The 16,819-nt window shown below is 48.4% G+C and overlaps 2 protein-coding genes across 9 annotated transcripts in view; one reads left to right on the forward strand and one right to left on the reverse strand.

The window, feature by feature from the left end:
• SLC3A1 (solute carrier family 3 member 1) overlaps positions 1–3,723 on the forward strand; it is a 40,101-nt gene extending 36,378 nt beyond the window's left edge. For all 3 annotated transcript variants that reach the window (XM_045008963.1, XM_045008962.1, XM_045008961.1), the window contains 2 exons: positions 2,091–2,207; positions 3,135–3,723. In XM_045008963.1, coding sequence (XP_044864898.1) covers positions 2,091–2,207; positions 3,135–3,575 — 558 coding nt within the window. In that variant the 3' untranslated portion in view covers positions 3,576–3,723. The remainder of the gene's footprint in view (positions 1–2,090; positions 2,208–3,134) is intronic.
• Positions 431–16,819, reverse strand: part of PREPL (prolyl endopeptidase like) — a 36,545-nt gene continuing 20,156 nt past the window's right edge. For 3 of the 6 annotated variants that reach the window (XM_045008957.1, XM_045008956.1, XM_045008960.1), the window contains 4 exons: positions 16,466–16,615; positions 9,102–9,228; positions 6,235–6,317; positions 431–727 (listed from right to left, as the gene is read on the reverse strand). In XM_045008957.1, the coding sequence (XP_044864892.1) occupies positions 491–727; positions 6,235–6,317; positions 9,102–9,228; positions 16,466–16,615 (597 nt within the window). In that variant the 3' untranslated portion in view covers positions 431–490. Of the gene's footprint in view, positions 728–2,445; positions 5,218–6,234; positions 6,318–9,101; positions 9,229–16,465; positions 16,616–16,819 lie in introns of those variants that run through there. The other 3 variants (XR_006577827.1, XM_045008959.1, XM_045008958.1) reach the window with 3 other exon arrangements.

A 16,819-nucleotide genomic window follows, 5' to 3' on the forward strand; every position in this document is an offset into this window, starting at 1 on the left:
TGAATAGATTCCTTACTAGGCATACTAATACAGAACTCTAAGTAATAATTCATTTAAACGACAATAGAGAACCGTATTTCCTGCACCCCTCAGAAGCAGTGTAAACGCTTGGGGGAGTCAGGGGTAATGGAGGAGTTGAGGGAGAGGAAAGTAATTGCTGGGAAAGAGTCTGGATGTGAACTTGGAGGGTTGCTGGGTATGGGTGGGAAAAGTATACAACAGGGTTTTTTTTGGGGGGGGGGCAGAGAGGCATTGGTAGGGAGCCTCCCCAATGCAGACCCTGGCTTATCCTTAGTGTCTCCCACTCAGTTGGACACATCTGCCCCTGTTCCCCTGTGTCCCTGCACCTCCTCAGCTACTCCCCCTCCCCATGTGTCTATGCCCCCACTCAGCCAACCCTCTTCCCCCATGTGGCCCTACACCCCCGCATCCCCATGTGTTCCTGCACCTCCACTCCCGTACAGTCCCTGCACCAGTCTGTCCTCCCACACTAGCCCTTATGAACCCATCTTTGTCCCCCCAGCAGCCCCACTTTGTCCACACCGTCTGTCTCTCCATATTCCCTGTCTCCTGACGTGGCCCCACCAGTAGAGTGAAGAAGGCAGGCTCTTTCTCTTCCCTTTGGGTGCTGAGGCTGGCCGGGGATTGGCTGCTCTGTTCTAGTGCCACAGTGTCCCCTTGTGGCAAAAAGCAGAACTGCAGCAACTTTCCAGAAAAAGTTTATTTTCTGCAGGAGAAAAAAATTGTGTGGCACAGAATTAGTGCAGGAGTAACAACTGAAGCCCCAGGAGATAAACTGAATGCAGTGAGGGAGCATTACAGGGTATAGACATCTGGGACTGGTGGTTATCCTGCCTGTCAGAACATGTGAGCAGGAGAAACCCAGTATCTATATTGCCACAGAAAGGAAAGTGCTACAACTGGTCAAAATTTTCACTGAGAAAGGCCTTCTTTACACACACACAATTTTTTTTTCTTGGTGAAATTGCTGAAATGAGTGTGACTATTTCGTTTTTAAAATTTTATCATATCACTGCAGCTGTTGCTACAGCTTTTGATCATTTAGATAAGGTGTTCAATCACATTCAATAAATTTTTTAAAAAAATACTGAAAAACATTCAGGAAATGTTTTTGAAAAAGTCTATTATGAACTTTTCAAACAAAACTTGGAAGTTTTCACAAAGCTAGCTTTTCATTTTTTGATCAGCTGTAATAATTTGTTTTGCAACATACAACTGTCACACTTCTCAAAATTTTAAATAATTTCTTATGTTTTGCAAGCAAGTTTTGACATGTTTTTCATTTACCTGTTATAGACTATGAGCTCTAAGAGTATATCTTTCACTTGAGAAGGGAATTCTACAAAAGGACTGATATATTGAAAACTGTAATATATTTACAAAGCACCCATCAGGACAGATTAAATTTTCACAGATAATTAGAGCTAAAATATAATACACATTAGAACAATTAACAAGCACTGATATGCTACTGAATAAGGTACTTAGTCTTCAAATCTAATACTAACTTTGATTATTCAAATATTAGTACAGTATCTCTTTCCAGGATACAGATCACTCCATATATCCACTAACTGCATTTCTATCTGTCAAAGAATTGACATGGCCTCATTACTGTAGAATCTGACCACCTAATAATCATTAATAGCTTTTTATCCTCACACCACTTCTGGGCAGGGTAGGCAAGTATTATCCCCATTTTACAGATGGGGAACTGAAGCAGAGTAGATTAAGTAACTTCCCAGAAGTCGCACAGAAAATCTGTCTCTGAGCTGGGAACTGAACATAGATCTGCAGCACCCAGTCCAGTGCCAAACCCATTACACAGTTTTTCCTCCCTCTTTCAGTGATAGCTTTTGATTCTCTCTCTTCATGATCCCCCTACACTTGTGGGATTTTTAATTACTTCCTGTCAAGCTTTAGGTCTAAGACCTAATTAAAGTCTCCTATGAGATGGAATAATCTTGACATGAGAGAGAAACTTGAGCAAAAAATTGTTTAACTGGATCATTCTTTAGCACATTAACGAGGATGTTTTTGAATGGTGCCCAATACTCTCTTATTTTTAGGTGACCTTTCCAGAGAAGTCACCCATGCAGTGGAATGGCAACCTTCATGCCGGCTTCAGTGAGGGTAACATAAGCTGGTTACCTGTTAATCTGGACTACCAAAATGTAAATGTCGAAGTGAGTATTTAAATTAAGGACACAGTTGTATGGGTTACAAAAAAATGCTAGCAAAATAGCTTCAGCTAAATGAAGCTCTAATTTGTTTTGATTAGTGGAATGTGGCAGTTTAGCTAAGTTGAAACTAAAACCAAGAAAAAACAAATCTGTGGAAGAAAAATGGTAAAAAATCTTATTGCAACAGCAAAGGCTATTTTACCAGCCCTCATTTAACCAGAAAAATATGGTGATACTGAAGTGATTTTTTTTAGTCTAATTCATTTAATCTTTCAACATTAATCTGAAATCCTCCCACCACCATTTTAATTTAGATTAATACAAGTAGGCTTTGTTAAATTTAGCAGGGAAATAAGATGGATGCATTTCTAGGTTTGCATATGTTGATCCGTCTAAGACCAAACTTGGCAGTTGCCATTACACCAGGTAGGTCAAGTACAGGTATTGTTGATCTACAACAGTGAACAACAGCAAAGAAAAAACACTTGAAACTAATCCATTGGGGGTTGCTTCTGCAGCAGTGAAGTCAGTGGGAGCAAGATCCAGTCCTTGATGCTGAATGCTCTGATTCCTTGGTATGGAATGCTTTGTTGACAAAAAGTGTATGAAGTGCATTGGAAGGAGCAAAGACAGTTGTAGGAGGAGACAAGGCTATCATCACTGGTGGAGTGGCAAAGGTGGACAATATGGGGAGAGATAGGGCAGATAAGTATATGGAGAGGCAGAGTTGTGAAGGTCCCCAGAGGCTGAGGACAAATAGCTTCAACTTGAATCTGTGGAAGGATTTGCAGTGGGGGCGTAGAGTCAGAAAGGTGGGAAGATAATCTTAGCAGATGTGGTAATCACTTCTGTACTTCAAAGTAACATTTCTAATATTTAATGAGGAATAAATGACTACGGTAATGATGGGACATTTTTTTCTTTAAACAGGTTCAAAAGACTCAACCTAACTCAACACTGAATCTATATCGAGAGCTAAATTTACTTCGCAACAATGAGCTGCCCATTCATAGGGGATGGATGTGCTACATTTGGAATGACAGCAATGTTTTTGTGTATCTGAGGGAATTAGATGGATTAGACACAGTCTTTATAATGGTTCTCAATTTTGGACAGGAATCAATCACAGACCTGAAAGCTGTAGTTTCTGAGCTTCCATCTGAAGCTACCATAAGGCTAAGCACTAATTTTAGTAACACCGGTAAAGTTGTAAATACCAAAACAATTAAAACTGAAAAAGGGGAAGGAATTGTCCTTGAGTATAAAACAAGGGAGACAGTTCATACTACGGAAGCTTTCCAAGGGAAGTGTTTTGTGGCTGAAAAAGCATGTTATTCTAGTGCCTTGAATATACTCCACATGCATTGCTAAGCGCTAGGGCATGTAGGAAATTTTGTTTTATGCATTTAAGGCAGAAAGTATTGATTTCAGGTAAATACTGTGAATAGTGTGGCAATGGCTTTTTAAACTTGCTGGTTTGTTTATTAAATGAACAGCAGTCCATAAACAAACTAATGTGGCTTAATTGTCTGGCCTCTTTTATTGGTGTGTGAGCAATGGGCAGAAGGTGCTTACCTTAAGGGCAACCAATTAACCAACAACCACAGAGGCTAGGAGCTTCCAGAGGGATTTGAACAGGCACCAGGAAGGGTAAGGAGCCTCCCCTGTAAAGCCTCCCTGGGGCTGGTGCAGATAAGTATTTGTGCAAGGGTAGAACACTAACCATATGCCTATAGAGCTCCTAGAGGCATTGTGCCTAAGGTATAAAGCTCTTAGGATTTCCTGCTTGAGTGTTGTACCTGTGCACTGTGTACCCGTATTGTGGGCTGTATCTGACTGCCACAACTTAGCCGCAAATCCTTTGGCAGTTTTCACTCCATAGTACTTGTTCTGCAAGTTTCCTATTTGTGTAATGGGCACTGAATTGTCTGAAATAGTTAGAAGCAAATAAGTCATCAGGTCAGTTTTAAAACAACACATTTAGAGGAAAGAGAAAATTGAGAGATGATCAAGGTAAATATGTAACAAACAAGTGTTTAGTATCAGCTGGAAGAGAAATTTACTTACCGAACATGTCATAATTAAAGCTACGATTTAGTCACAAAGGTCATGGCAGTCATGGATTCTGTGATTTTACCAGGCCTCCGAGACTTCTAGGGCTTCAGGATGAGGAGGCAGGACTGTGCACTCCTGCCCTGCAACTGAGGCTGGCTGGAACCAGGACCCTACAGCCCCAGTCCCAGGCTTGGCAGGGGTTGGGGTTGTGCACCGAAGCCCCATGGCTTTTGCCAGGGGCTGCATCCCCCTCCCCAGCTGCTGCCAGGGTTTGGCAGGGGATGCAGCTGGGGCCCTGCTTCCCTGTCCCACAGCTGCAGCCAGCTCTGGAACGGGGGCTTGGCCTGTCAGTCATTCCCCCCATCTAACCCCCCCCCCCAATTATTAGTAGTAAAAGTCACGGACAGGTCACGGGCTCCGTGAATTTTTGTTTATTGTCCATGACCTGTCGGTGACTTTTACTAAAAATAACCATGATAAAATCTTAGCCTTAGTCATAATTCTTCTATGAAGATTGAATTTGTAAGGGATCCACCCTCCGCTGTATATTTGGGATGGATGTTCGTATTCCTTCATATTTTTTGTTTGCACAAGGAACTGGTGGCTGGAGACGCTGCTCCTCCAATGCAGCAGGGAAGGAATTTACCACCTGGTATATATATGTAAGCCAGTAGCTCTCACAACTCTGCCTTTATGAGCTCCTGGTCTGGTTATGCACCGGAAGCAGGGACCCATATCTAGGGATCTATTACAGCTGGTTCCTTTGGAGAATGAGTGCTCATTTTTTAAATTTACAGGTATGTGATATGGCTTTTTCAGAAGTCTAATGTGTATATACACAGTTTTTAAATCTTTCAACAAATTCTGAAATAACTGTGCATGTTAAATAAACCACTTCTTCAAGTTATTCTCTCTCAAGTCCAAATTCTTTGTAGAGAAAAGCAAGGTGGCTTGTAACCTAAAACAATGAAAATTTAGTTTAAAAAAATCAGAGGACTTATCCTAAAAAATCTTTAGATTTCTGTCAAACCTTCCCACCCTTTATCTGGCCCCTTCTTACATTATTCACCCTGATAACCACTGGTGCCACTAAATACCACCCTGCAGCAATCTGAAATGTAAACAGAGATTTTCCTGCTCAATTTTCTTTAGAAAAAAAGCAGCCACTGGGATCTGAAAAGCTTCCCAGGAAGAAAATGTTATTGGGCATGGGACAGCAGTAACAGTGAAGGAGGTGTCACCAGGTGCTTTCAGAGTTGATTTGCTTAAACTATAATGCTATTTGTAGGAAGCTTAGAAGTTAAAAAAAAAAAATCCTACAGCCCCAGTCCCAGGCTTGGCAGGGGTTGGGGTCATGCACCCAAGCCACATGGCTTTTGCCAGGGGCTACATCCCCCTCCCCAGCTGCTTCCATGGTTTGGCAGGGGATGCAGCTGGGGCCATGAAAATCTGGAATTTCTAAAAGACAATTTGCCACCCACAGTATAAACCAACCTTGCAAAATTTAAAGCTGCAGAAACACGTTGGTGATTTTCTCAACCAAGAAGGCTGATGAGAGCAAATGAAAGGCAATTTAATCAGAACATTTGAAGCCTTTACAATTGGATGGTGTAAAGCTTTCGTTATTACTGTACCAATACTTTGCACTATTTAGAGCTGTTCATCCGAAGGTATCAAAGCACTTTACAAACACTTAAAGCTCAGAACATTGGTGAGCAGTTCCGTAGTTAAGTACCCCATTTAAAAGATGGGTAAGCTGAGGCACAATGAGGTTAAGTGACTTGTCGATGGTCACACACACAGGGAGCCAGGAACAGCAGCTGAGCATTCTAACTCCCAGGCCAGTGGTTCTCGTTTGTTAGCTCCAATGTGTATTAAATAATACACAAAATGATGACATCATAGTGTTAGTATACACTTCATTATAGATTTGTTTTTGTCCTAACTATAAAAATGTACAATAGAGGAATCATACCTCATCTAATGAGTCCTCCCACAATGGAGCACAATGACTGCCTCCTGCCTGAACATTTAAGATGATATTAGGTATCAGGTTTCCTGAAACAAAAACATTTAACGTCGGTCACTGTTGAATGAACACAGAAAGGTGGAGCTGTGTGTATTATATGGAGAGGGATGATATTACCAGTATCCTGGACAAGATGTTTGTGTACTTCTACAAGCAAGAAAATTGAAAAAAAACCAACCCTGAATTGTATGACATTAAACCACACGTAATAGGTTGGTAGATGAACTATTTGCATTAAATGGTTCCTGATGATTACATATCTCAGGAAGTATATATACACAATTGTGTCTCCATTCTTTTCAGAAGGATGGATTTTTTCTTCATGAGCAAGGCAGGAGCAGCTGCCATCTTTACTTATTCCCTGCAGCTAGGCTCCCAGCTGACAGGAACAGCTAATTCAAGAGCTAAAACTGTGAAAGAGGGCCTCTTCCCCTCATTAGTACAGATTAGTTGGATTCTGTTGTACTAAAAAATAATTTTAGCATCTGTTACTGAAAGAAAGTTCTTGGCTGGTGATAACTTCTATCAACAATATACAATGTCTGTGCTTTAACAGTCATGTCATTGTATCTCCAGGAATAGCATATCTATAACTTCAGAATGAACAGGGAGATAGTAGGTTTGTGCAGGCTCTGAATAATAAAGGGCTTTAAAATTCACAGCAATTGAATGATAGATTAAGTGGATTATTAATTTAATTTTTTTAAATAATTATTTAGCACCCATTAGCTTGACTATTTTAAGGCAAATTTTGGATCCCAAATTGATGAGTGCCTTTTAAGATTCTGGAGAGTGAGTACTAAAAGCTTTAGCCCTACCCATATCATTACAAGTAGGCTGCTTAACCCACTGTGATAGACCCAGGCCAGTTGGGTGCAACAAAGTAGTAGAAGGCAGATATACTGGCCACTGGATTAGCAGTTTTCTGTTTCCTGACTGACCAGACCAGGGGCTGTTCCAGCCTAATGAGAACACCTGACTCCAATTAACCTGTAAAGAGTCAGGTGAGTCCATTAAGGTAATGTGAACACCTGACTCTAATTAATGACCTTTTGATACTATAAAAGGGCTCACTCCACTCAGGCTGAGAAGAGCCAGAGAAGAGGAAGTGCAGCTGAAGGGCTGGTTAATGAAGACACCCTCAAGCCCTAAGGTAAGGGTGAAGAAGGGAGAAGCAGGAGAGCTGTAGGGAAGTGGCCCAGGGAAATGTAGCAACTCTGGCAGTGAAAGGTCAGCTGCCAACAGCTGTTACCATTAGGGTCCCTGGGCCAGAACCCAGGTTCCCCCCAACTTGCCACAACAGAAACATCTCCTGGGAGGGGAAGTCAGGCCCCTGTCAGGACAGGAGGCTAAACTGTTCTGAAATAAGCCCTAGGGACAACAGAGACTGTGGGAGTTCTCTCACCAATCTCCTTCCTGGCTTATGATGAAGAGGGCTCAGTAACCCTGGCCCTAGAGAGAGAAGGGCTATGTGGAGGGTCAGTGTTAGGATATACATATTCAGGCCTGTCTGTAAAGGCCTACACTTCAGGAATTTAGGTGTATTCTTATCACTTAGCTAGTTATAGAGGTAAAACAGAAAATCAAAAAAACACTGTCTATGTAATGGCCTTCTCTTACTGTGACAGTCTGAGGCCTGGTTCTTCAGCTAAGCAGCAGAGGCCAGCCATAAACTGGGAAGTGTATGGTCACATCCTCACATTCCCAACTAGTCACACTGAAATAAGGCAATCTGATCTATCACCTCCAGAGAAAGGGAAGCGCCTAGAAGATGTAAAAGGAAACTTAGTTTGATAGCATCCTGTCTGGCAAGAACTCACTTATCAATAGACATAGCTGGAAAACCCTTATGTCTGTGTAGATGTAGTTGTGAAATCCTCACTTCTGTATTGTTTTGTATGTTTATTTGCATGGTCTCTGTCTGGTTCTGTAATTGTTTGTCTGCTGTATAATTAATTTTTGTTGGGTATAAACCAATTAAGGTGGTGGGATATAACTGGTTAAATAACCATGTTACAATATGTTAAGATTGGTTAGTTAAATTTCAGTAAAATGATTGGTTAAGGTATAGCTAAGCAGAACTCAAGTTTTACTATATAGACTGCAGTCAATCGGGGGGGGGGGGAGGGGAGTGGTGGATGGGACCAGGGACTGGGGATGGGGGAATTGGGATCATGTTTTGCTAAAGGGGGAATGGGAACAGGGGATGGGAACAGGGACACAGGCAAGGCTCTGTGGTGTCAGAGCTGGAAAGGGGGATACTAAGGAAGGAAACTGGAATCATGCTTGCTGGAAGTTCACCCCAATAAACATTGAATTGTTTGCGCCTTTGGACTTCGGGTATTGTTGCTCTCTGTTCATGCGAGAAGGACCAGGGAAGTGAGAGGGTGAAAGAATAAGCCCCCTAACAGTCATAGTGAGCCACTGAGGCTAGCATAAACCGCCTAGAAGCGTGGGACCCCCAGGGACACAGTCAGAGCTCTGCCACATCCTACAATAAATATGGGTAGACTAATTTCTCAAGGTTATAGGTACCCTCAATTGCTTCCAACCTTTCGATATTGTGCTTTATATAGTACACACATGCATAATGGAACAAATTATCTAGGGAGGCTGTGAAATCCCTGGCATTAGAGGTTTTTAAGAACAGGTCAGACGAACACCTGTCAGGGCTGGGAGCTGGCTCAGTGCAGTGGACTGAACAAGATGACCTATTAAGGTCCCTTCCACTCTTACATGTCATGATTGATGGATAATTATGTGACTTGTGTGTGCTTATTTAACAACGTATATAAAAGACACTTCCACATTACCTTTCTTATTCATGCTTCTAGCATGATCCATTTCTGCTTTTCTAAGTTTATGAACGTATCTTAATAATCCTATCAGTGGTATTCGTTGATCATTTTCATATGCTGTGATTAAAACTGAAGGATAAGCCTAAAAGAGAGATGGGTGGGGGGGGGAAAACAGTTATTAACATTTTCACTTCCTAAAATGTGAACAACCTGAAGAGTTCCACTTTGAATTCCTATACTATTAGGGTACTTGAAGGCTTGTTACATTTGACAATGATGGAGAAAAGATATCTTCTATATTTAGCACTGCAGCCAGCTTCTTTTTATAAAGTCCTACATTAGCATCCCTATAATTTTAACTTGAAAATTGGTTTGGTCTGAAAACTGCCAGATTTATCCTCAAGGGACCATCTGCCATGAAGTGATAACCGAAGTGCAGAATACTCTGCCCATGCCTCTCCCCTCCTAACAAAATCCCTCTGCTGAGAGTTACTGGAGCAACGCCACACTTCCTGGGGACTACCTCACCCATGTAGGACTGATGCAAAAGGAGCTCTAGTCACTTATCAGCTTACAAATAAGCAATTTTACTTACAATTAAATTTATTTCTGGCTGTGATCTTAATTTACAGATAAAAGGAGTCAAACTTTGCATCAAATTAGATATAGTAAGAGTTCACATACTCAGAAGACTATCATTAGGGAAGTTGTACAGCATTAGGAACCAGTCACAGTTCAGAGAGAATGAATTAGCCATTGAGAAATGACACTGAAACACTTACTTGCACCATGTGTCTAGTGACATTACTCCTCTGCCACAGTGACAATTCCCTAGTCTGTCAGGAAAACTATTTAAAAATCCTCACAACGGAAGAAGCAATATTTTTCATGCTGTGGTTTGTTGTATAATAGGAATAATCTATTCTTCTTCGAGTGATTGCTCCAATGCATTCCAGTTAGGTGTGCGCGCCGCGCGTGCACGGCTCTTCGGAAGATTTTTACCCTAGCAACTCCGGCGGGCCGGCTGGGCGCCCCCTGGAGTGGCGCCGCTATAGCGCTGAATATATACCCCAGCCGGCCCGTCCGCTCCTCAGTTCCTTCTTCCCGCCCGTGACGGCAGTCGGAACTGTGGAGTGCTCAGTAGTCCTCCACATCCCTAGCTCTCTCTACTGGTTTTGTATATAGTTCTTTACTGTTAGTATAGTTAGTTTTAATAGTTAGTTAGTTTAGATAAGGATAGGGGGAGTATTTTCTCCCTCCCCCTCCCCGGTGCGGGCTCATGCCCAAGGCACCGGGCTTTAAGCCCTGTGCAACGTGCCAGAGGCCTATGCCAGTGGGTGACCCTCACGGCTCCTGCCTCCGTTGCCTGGGCGAGGCACACCGAACAGATAAGTGTGCCATTTGTTCGGCTTTTAAGCCGCGGACGCGTAAGGACAGAGACAGTCGCCTCAAGCAGCTCCTTATGGAGGCGTCCCTCCAGCCCCCGGCACCGTCAGCGCCGGCACCGAGGGCTTCTTCGGTGCAGAGTGCACCCGCGGCACCGACCGGCACCGTGGCCACGGTACCTAAACCGCCGCCGAAAACGACCCGGCACCGCTCGCTCTCGCCTGCACGCAAGCAGAGACTGGCGAAGGCTGTGGCGAAGGCACGCACAGAGTCCGCTACGAGAGTGGCTGCGGCAGTGCGTAAAACGGGCCCTGAGCCCTCGACTCCGGCTCCGCAAGCGCCGTCGAGTCCGGCACCGCCACGCTCCCCGGCACCGACCGAGGTGGAGCCAAGGCTGCCTTCAACGCCGGAGACATTCTCCTCTGCCAGAGCCCTCATCAGGCTCATAGAGGCTCCGAGCCTCCGGCCCCCGGCACCGCCGGTGCGGGCTGTTGTCTCTCTCGGCAAGCCAGCCAGGATGACAAGACCGCCCTCGGTTGACGAGCGGCGTGGAAGACGGTCGAGGTCCCGGTCCCGGTCCAGGTCCCGGCGCAGGTCCCCGTCCCGCTGCTCGGAGTCTCGTCGCCGCTCCTCCTCGCGGCACCGAGCACCATCCCGACGCCGGTCTGAGTCCCGGTACCGTTCTCGATCTCGGTACCGGTCGCACTCCCGGCACCGATCCAGGTCACGGTACCGTCGGAGGTCGTCTCGGCACCGCGACTCCTGGAGTCACTCCCGGCACCGCGGATCCCGGTCCCGGTCGAGCTCCCGGCGCCGGTCGAGCTCCCGGCACCGTCGGAGTCCACGCTCACGGTCACCGTCCCGTCGGCGCTCTGCGTATCGACCCTCGGTGCCGTCGGTGCATGGCCTCCCGCCGTCAGCGGTTCAGTCCGTCGGCACTACAGCACCGCCTTGGCCATCCCGCACGGCTTCCGTAGCCTCCGGTGCCGATGATACTACCCACCGGTGGCCTACCCCACAAGGACTTCCGCATGAGCAGTGGGGCTACTGGGTCCCGTGGGGACAGCATGAAGGTCAAGGTATCCCGTTTCCCAGGAGGGATGTGACCACCAGCACCAGGGTCCCTGAAGCGACTGTTAGCCGGCCGCCTCCCTCTCCTCCGCACGAGCCATCTGCTCATCCGGTCCGCCAATCGCCCACGCTTCACGGTTCGGAGGAGGCTCACCCACCGGACGTAGAGCCGGAGCCGGTTCTGCAGGGTGGATCTTCGTCATCCTCGCCGGACGAGGCGGTGGCAGGGGCTGCGACCAGCGAACCCCCGCCCATCGACCTCCGGGCCTTCCAAGACCTGCTTCGCAGGGTGGCGGCGTCCATGAATCTTCCCGTAGAGGAGGTCCAGGAGGATGAGGACCCAATCACCAACGTGGTGGGTGCGGATGCGCCCATCCGCGTGGCGTTGCCCTTCGTCCGGACCATTCAAAAGAACGCCACTACGCTATGGCAGACCCCCGCTTCTATTCCACCCACAGCACGCGGGGTCGAGCGGAAGTACTCAGCCCCACCATCAGGCTATGAGTACCTTTACTCTCACCCAACCCCGGACTCCCTCGTGGTCCAATCTGTTAACGACCGGGAGAGGCGCGGCCAACCTGCCGCTGCGCCTAAATCCAAGGAAGCCAAGCGCATGGACTTGCTCGGCCGTAAGATTTACTCCGCCGGGGGTTTGCAGCTGAGGATCGCAAACATCATGGTCCTCCTCGCCAGGTACGTCTTTGACATTCTGACGTCCCTGGCGAAGTTCTCGGAGCTCCTGCCTTCCACATCACGCCAGGAGTTCTCCGCCTTGCTGGACGAGGGGAAGAAGTCCTCTCGGTCATCTATTACGGCCGCCCTCGACGCCGCGGACTCCGGGGCTCGGACCTTGGCATCCGGCGTGACAATGAGGCGCATCTCCTGGCTGCAGTCATCCACCCTGCCGCCGGAGGTGCAATATACACTCCAGGACCTCCCCTTCGACACCCAGGGTCTGTTTTCCGAGAAGACGGATGCTCGGATCCAGACCCTGAAGGACGGGCGTGTTGCCATCCGCACGCTCGGAATGCACACGCCGGCGACGCAGCGCAGGCCCTTCCGGCCGCAGCCCTCCCGCTATCAACAGCGTTATCGCCCCTACACCAGCAGACGTCCGACCCAAAATCGCCGTCGTCCGTCCGGCAACCGCCGCAACCAGGGCCAGGCCGCTTCCAAGACCCCTCAGGGGGCTAAGCAGGCCTTTTGATGGGACGATCAAGGACGGCCCATCACTCTCCCTACCGGATCCTTCCCCTTTATTTTACAACCGCCTTTCCCATTTCTTTTCGGCGTGGTCCCGCTTAACATCGGACAACTGGGTGCTTCAAACAGTCCAGTCGGGATACCGCCTTCAATTTGTTTCGCCCCCGCCTTCCCACCCACCCTCCCTGTCCCTCTTCAGGGACCCCTCTCACGAGCAAGTCCTCTTGCAAGAGGTTCGGACTCTGTTGAGCGTGGGTGCCATAGAAGCAGTGCCTCAAGACAGGCGGGGCAGGGGATTCTACTCCCGTTATTTTCTCATCCCCAAGGCGAAAGGCGGGCTACGTCCTATCCTGGACCTTCGCGAGCTGAACAAATATCTGCTCAAGCCCAAGTTTCGTATGGTGACCCTGGGGACCATTATTCCTTCCCTGGATCCGGGAGACTGGTTTGCCGCCCTCGACATGAAGGACGCCTACTTCCATGTCGCGATCTATCCTCCTCATCGGCGTTACCTTCGGTTTGTGGTCAACAACGCCCACTACCAGTTTGCCGTGTTGCCATTCGGACTCTCCACGGCACCGAGGGTATTCACAAAATGCATGGCAGTCGTAGCAGCAGCCCTCCGCCGTCGTCAGATGCACGTCTACCCGTATCTCGACGACTGGCTGGTCCGAGCTCAGTCCCGTCAGCTCGTGATAGAACAGATGGCAGAAATTCTGTCTCTCTTTCAGCGGCTTGGTCTTCTCATCAACACCGAGAAGTCCACTTTGCTCCCAATGCAGCGGCTGGAGTTCATCGGAGCGGTTCTCGACTCCACGGTTGGCAGGGCCTCTCTTCCCCGCGCCCGGCACCGCCTCTCTTCCCCGCGCCCGGCACCAGACAATGACCTCCATCATCCGGAATCTCGTCGCCTTCCCGACCACAACCGTGCGCTCCTGCCTACGCCTTCTGGGTCACATGGCCTCCTGCACATATGTCACCGCATATGCGCGGCTCCATCTTCGCCCCTTCCAGTCCTGGCTCGCAACGGTGTACCGGCCTCATCGAGACCCCATCGACATGGTGGTCACGGTCAACAGGACGGCCCTCGACTCCCTCCGCTGGTGGCTCACCCCGGAGGTCGTGTGTGCGGGGGTCCCGTTCCATCCTCCTCGCCCATCCGTTACGCTGACGACGGATGCCTCAGCGCTCGGTTGGGGGGCCCACCTGGGCGAGCTTCACACCCAAGGCCTTTGGTCGCCCCAGGAACTCGCGCTACACATCAATGTCCGCGAGCTCCGTGCCATCCGCCTCGCCTGCCGGACCTTCTGCTCCCACCTACAACGCCGTTGTGTAACAGTACTCACGGACAACACCGCTGCGATGTACTATGTAAACAAGCAGTGCGGAGCCCGCTCTTCTCCCCTCTGCGAGGAAGCGATCCTCCTGTGGGACTTCTGCGTGACCCACTCCATTCACCTAGAAGCGTTTTTTCTTCCGGGAGTGCAGAACACGCTGGCCGACCATCTCAGCAGGTCGTTTCTCTCCCACGAGTGGTCCCTTCGTCCCGACGTTGCACATACGATTTTCCAGAGGTGGGGGTTTCCCCGGGTCGACCTCTTCGCCTCCAAGGCGAACAGGAAGTGTCTCCAGTTTTGCTCGTTCCGAGGTCACTCGCCGGGCTCTCTGTCGGACGCGTTCCTGTATCCCTGGCAGACTCACCTCCTCTATGCCTTCCCTCCCTTTCCTCTCGTGCACAGAGTGCTCCAGAAGCTGAGGAGGGATCGAGCCACCGTCATACTCGTGGCTCCGGCCTGGCCAAGACAGCATTGGTACACCCTGCTGCTCGAGCTCTCTGTTCGGGATCCCATCTCCCTCCTGTTATGGCCGGACCTCATCACGCAGGACTTCGGCAGACTCCACCATCCGAACCTGCAGTCCCTCCATCTTACAGCCTGGTACCTGCGTGGTTGACCCACGCAGAGAGGGACTGTTCGGCGGCCGTGCAGCAAGTCCTGCTTGAGAGCAGAAAGCCTTCCACTCGCTCCACCTACCTGGCGAAATGGAAGAGGTTCGCGCTCTGGTGTGACCAACGAGGGCTTAACCCTTTCGTCGTACCCGTCCCTACCATCTTGGACTACCTTTGGTACCTTAAGGAGCAAGGTCTGGCGGTCTCCTCCTTGCGGGTGCACCTGGCAGCGGTGTCCGCTTTTCGTCCTTCTCTGGAAGGTCGCTCCATCTTTTCCAATCCGATGGTCTCCCGCTTCCTGAAAGGCCTGGACCGATTGTACCCGCCGGTGCGGCGTCCGGCCCCAACCTGGGATTTGAACCTCGTCCTGTCCAAACTCATGGGTCCGCCATTCGAACCGATGGCCACGTGTTCTCTTCTTTACCTCTCCTGGAAGACGGCCTTCCTCGTCGCCATAACATCGGCCAGACGAGTCTCGGAGCTCCGGGCGCTGACGGTAGGTCCGCCATACACTGTCTTCCACACAGACAAGGTGCAGCTTCGTCCGCATCCGGCCTTCCTGCCAAAAGTGGTCTCGGCTTTCCACCTCAATCAGGACATCTTTCTCCCGGTCTTCTTCCCGAAGCCCCATGCCTCGCCTCGGGAACAACAGCTCCACACCCTCGACGTCCGTAGAGCGCTCGCTTTTTACATCGAGCGGACGAAACCTTTTCGGCGTTCTACACAACTCTTCATAGCAGTCGCCGATCGCATGAAAGGCGAGCCGGTCTCTTCCCAGCGCATCTCCTCCTGGGTAACTCAGTGCATCAGAGCATGCTACGAGCTGGCTCGCGTGCCCCCGGGCCGCTTCACCGCTCATTCCACGAGGGCGCAAGCCTCGTCTGCCGCCTTCCTGAGCCAGGTCCCCATCCAGGACATCTGTCGAGCGGCCACATGGTCTTCGGTCCACACCTTCGCCTCCCACTATGCGTTGGTGCAGCAGTCTCGAGACGACACAGCCTTCGGCTCAGCAGTTTTACACTCTGCCACGTCTCACTCCGACCCCACCGCCTAGGTAAAGCTTGGGAATCACCTAACTGGAATGCATTGGAGCAATCACTCGAAGAAGAAAAGACGGTTACTCACCTGTAGTAACTGTTGTTCTTCGAGATGTGTTGCTCCAATCCATTCCAGACCCGCCCTCCTTCCCCACTGTCGGAGTAGCCGGCAAGAAGGAACTGAGGAGCGGACGGGCCGGCTGGGGTATATATTCAGCGCTATAGCGGCGCCACTCCAGGGGGCGCCCAGCCGGCCTGCCAGAGTTGCTAGGGTAAAAATCTTCCGAAGAGCCGTGCACGCGCGGCGCGCACACCTAACTGGAATGGATTGGAGCAACACATCTCGAAGAACAACAGTTACTACAGGTGAGTAACCGTCTTATACTTTATAGTATGCCAGCAATAAAACTTTTGAGATTGATTGTCTAAGGGGAGGTGTTCAATTAATTTCAGCAGCTACTTATGATTTTGTGCACTACAAAGCAATATAGATTATTCCTGAACTAACTAGCCAAAGATGGCTTCTTCATATTCAATCAGGATTTATCTTTTAAGAACACACAGTTCACAATCTCATAGCTTTTTTAAAGCTCTATGTTCCTAAGGCCCTAAAGAATGAATCTTTAGAAAATCCAACTCTGCATTTTCATGATTAAATGTTTTACTTATTTATTCTGTGTGGTACTATACATTGTATTAAGAAAAAGCAGAATGGTTTAATTACTCCTTAGTACCTGTGGCTTAATATTATGATAAGGGCAGTAACTTTTAATATATTCCATGTACTTTTCATCTGCTAATGGATTTCCCCATTCTTCCTGTTCTTCAATTGTCAGTGGGAGATCAGTGTCCAACATTGTATTTAGAACATCTATGAAAGGGGCCTAAAAACAAAACAAAAAGATGGTTTCACAAACTTAAGATACAGTTAACAAAAGAGGACACTGGACCTTTACGTCCAGTCTACTCTACTAGAATCCACTAAACGTCTGTGAAGGCACAAATTTACAGCCTGACCCAGCACCCAATGCAGTCAATGGAAATACTCCTTTAATCCTCTTATAATCATGTGAGCTTGTTTTTCAGGT

Source organism: Mauremys mutica, chromosome 3, assembly GCF_020497125.1.
Source record: "Mauremys mutica isolate MM-2020 ecotype Southern chromosome 3, ASM2049712v1, whole genome shotgun sequence".
NCBI lineage: Eukaryota > Metazoa > Chordata > Testudines > Geoemydidae > Mauremys > Mauremys mutica.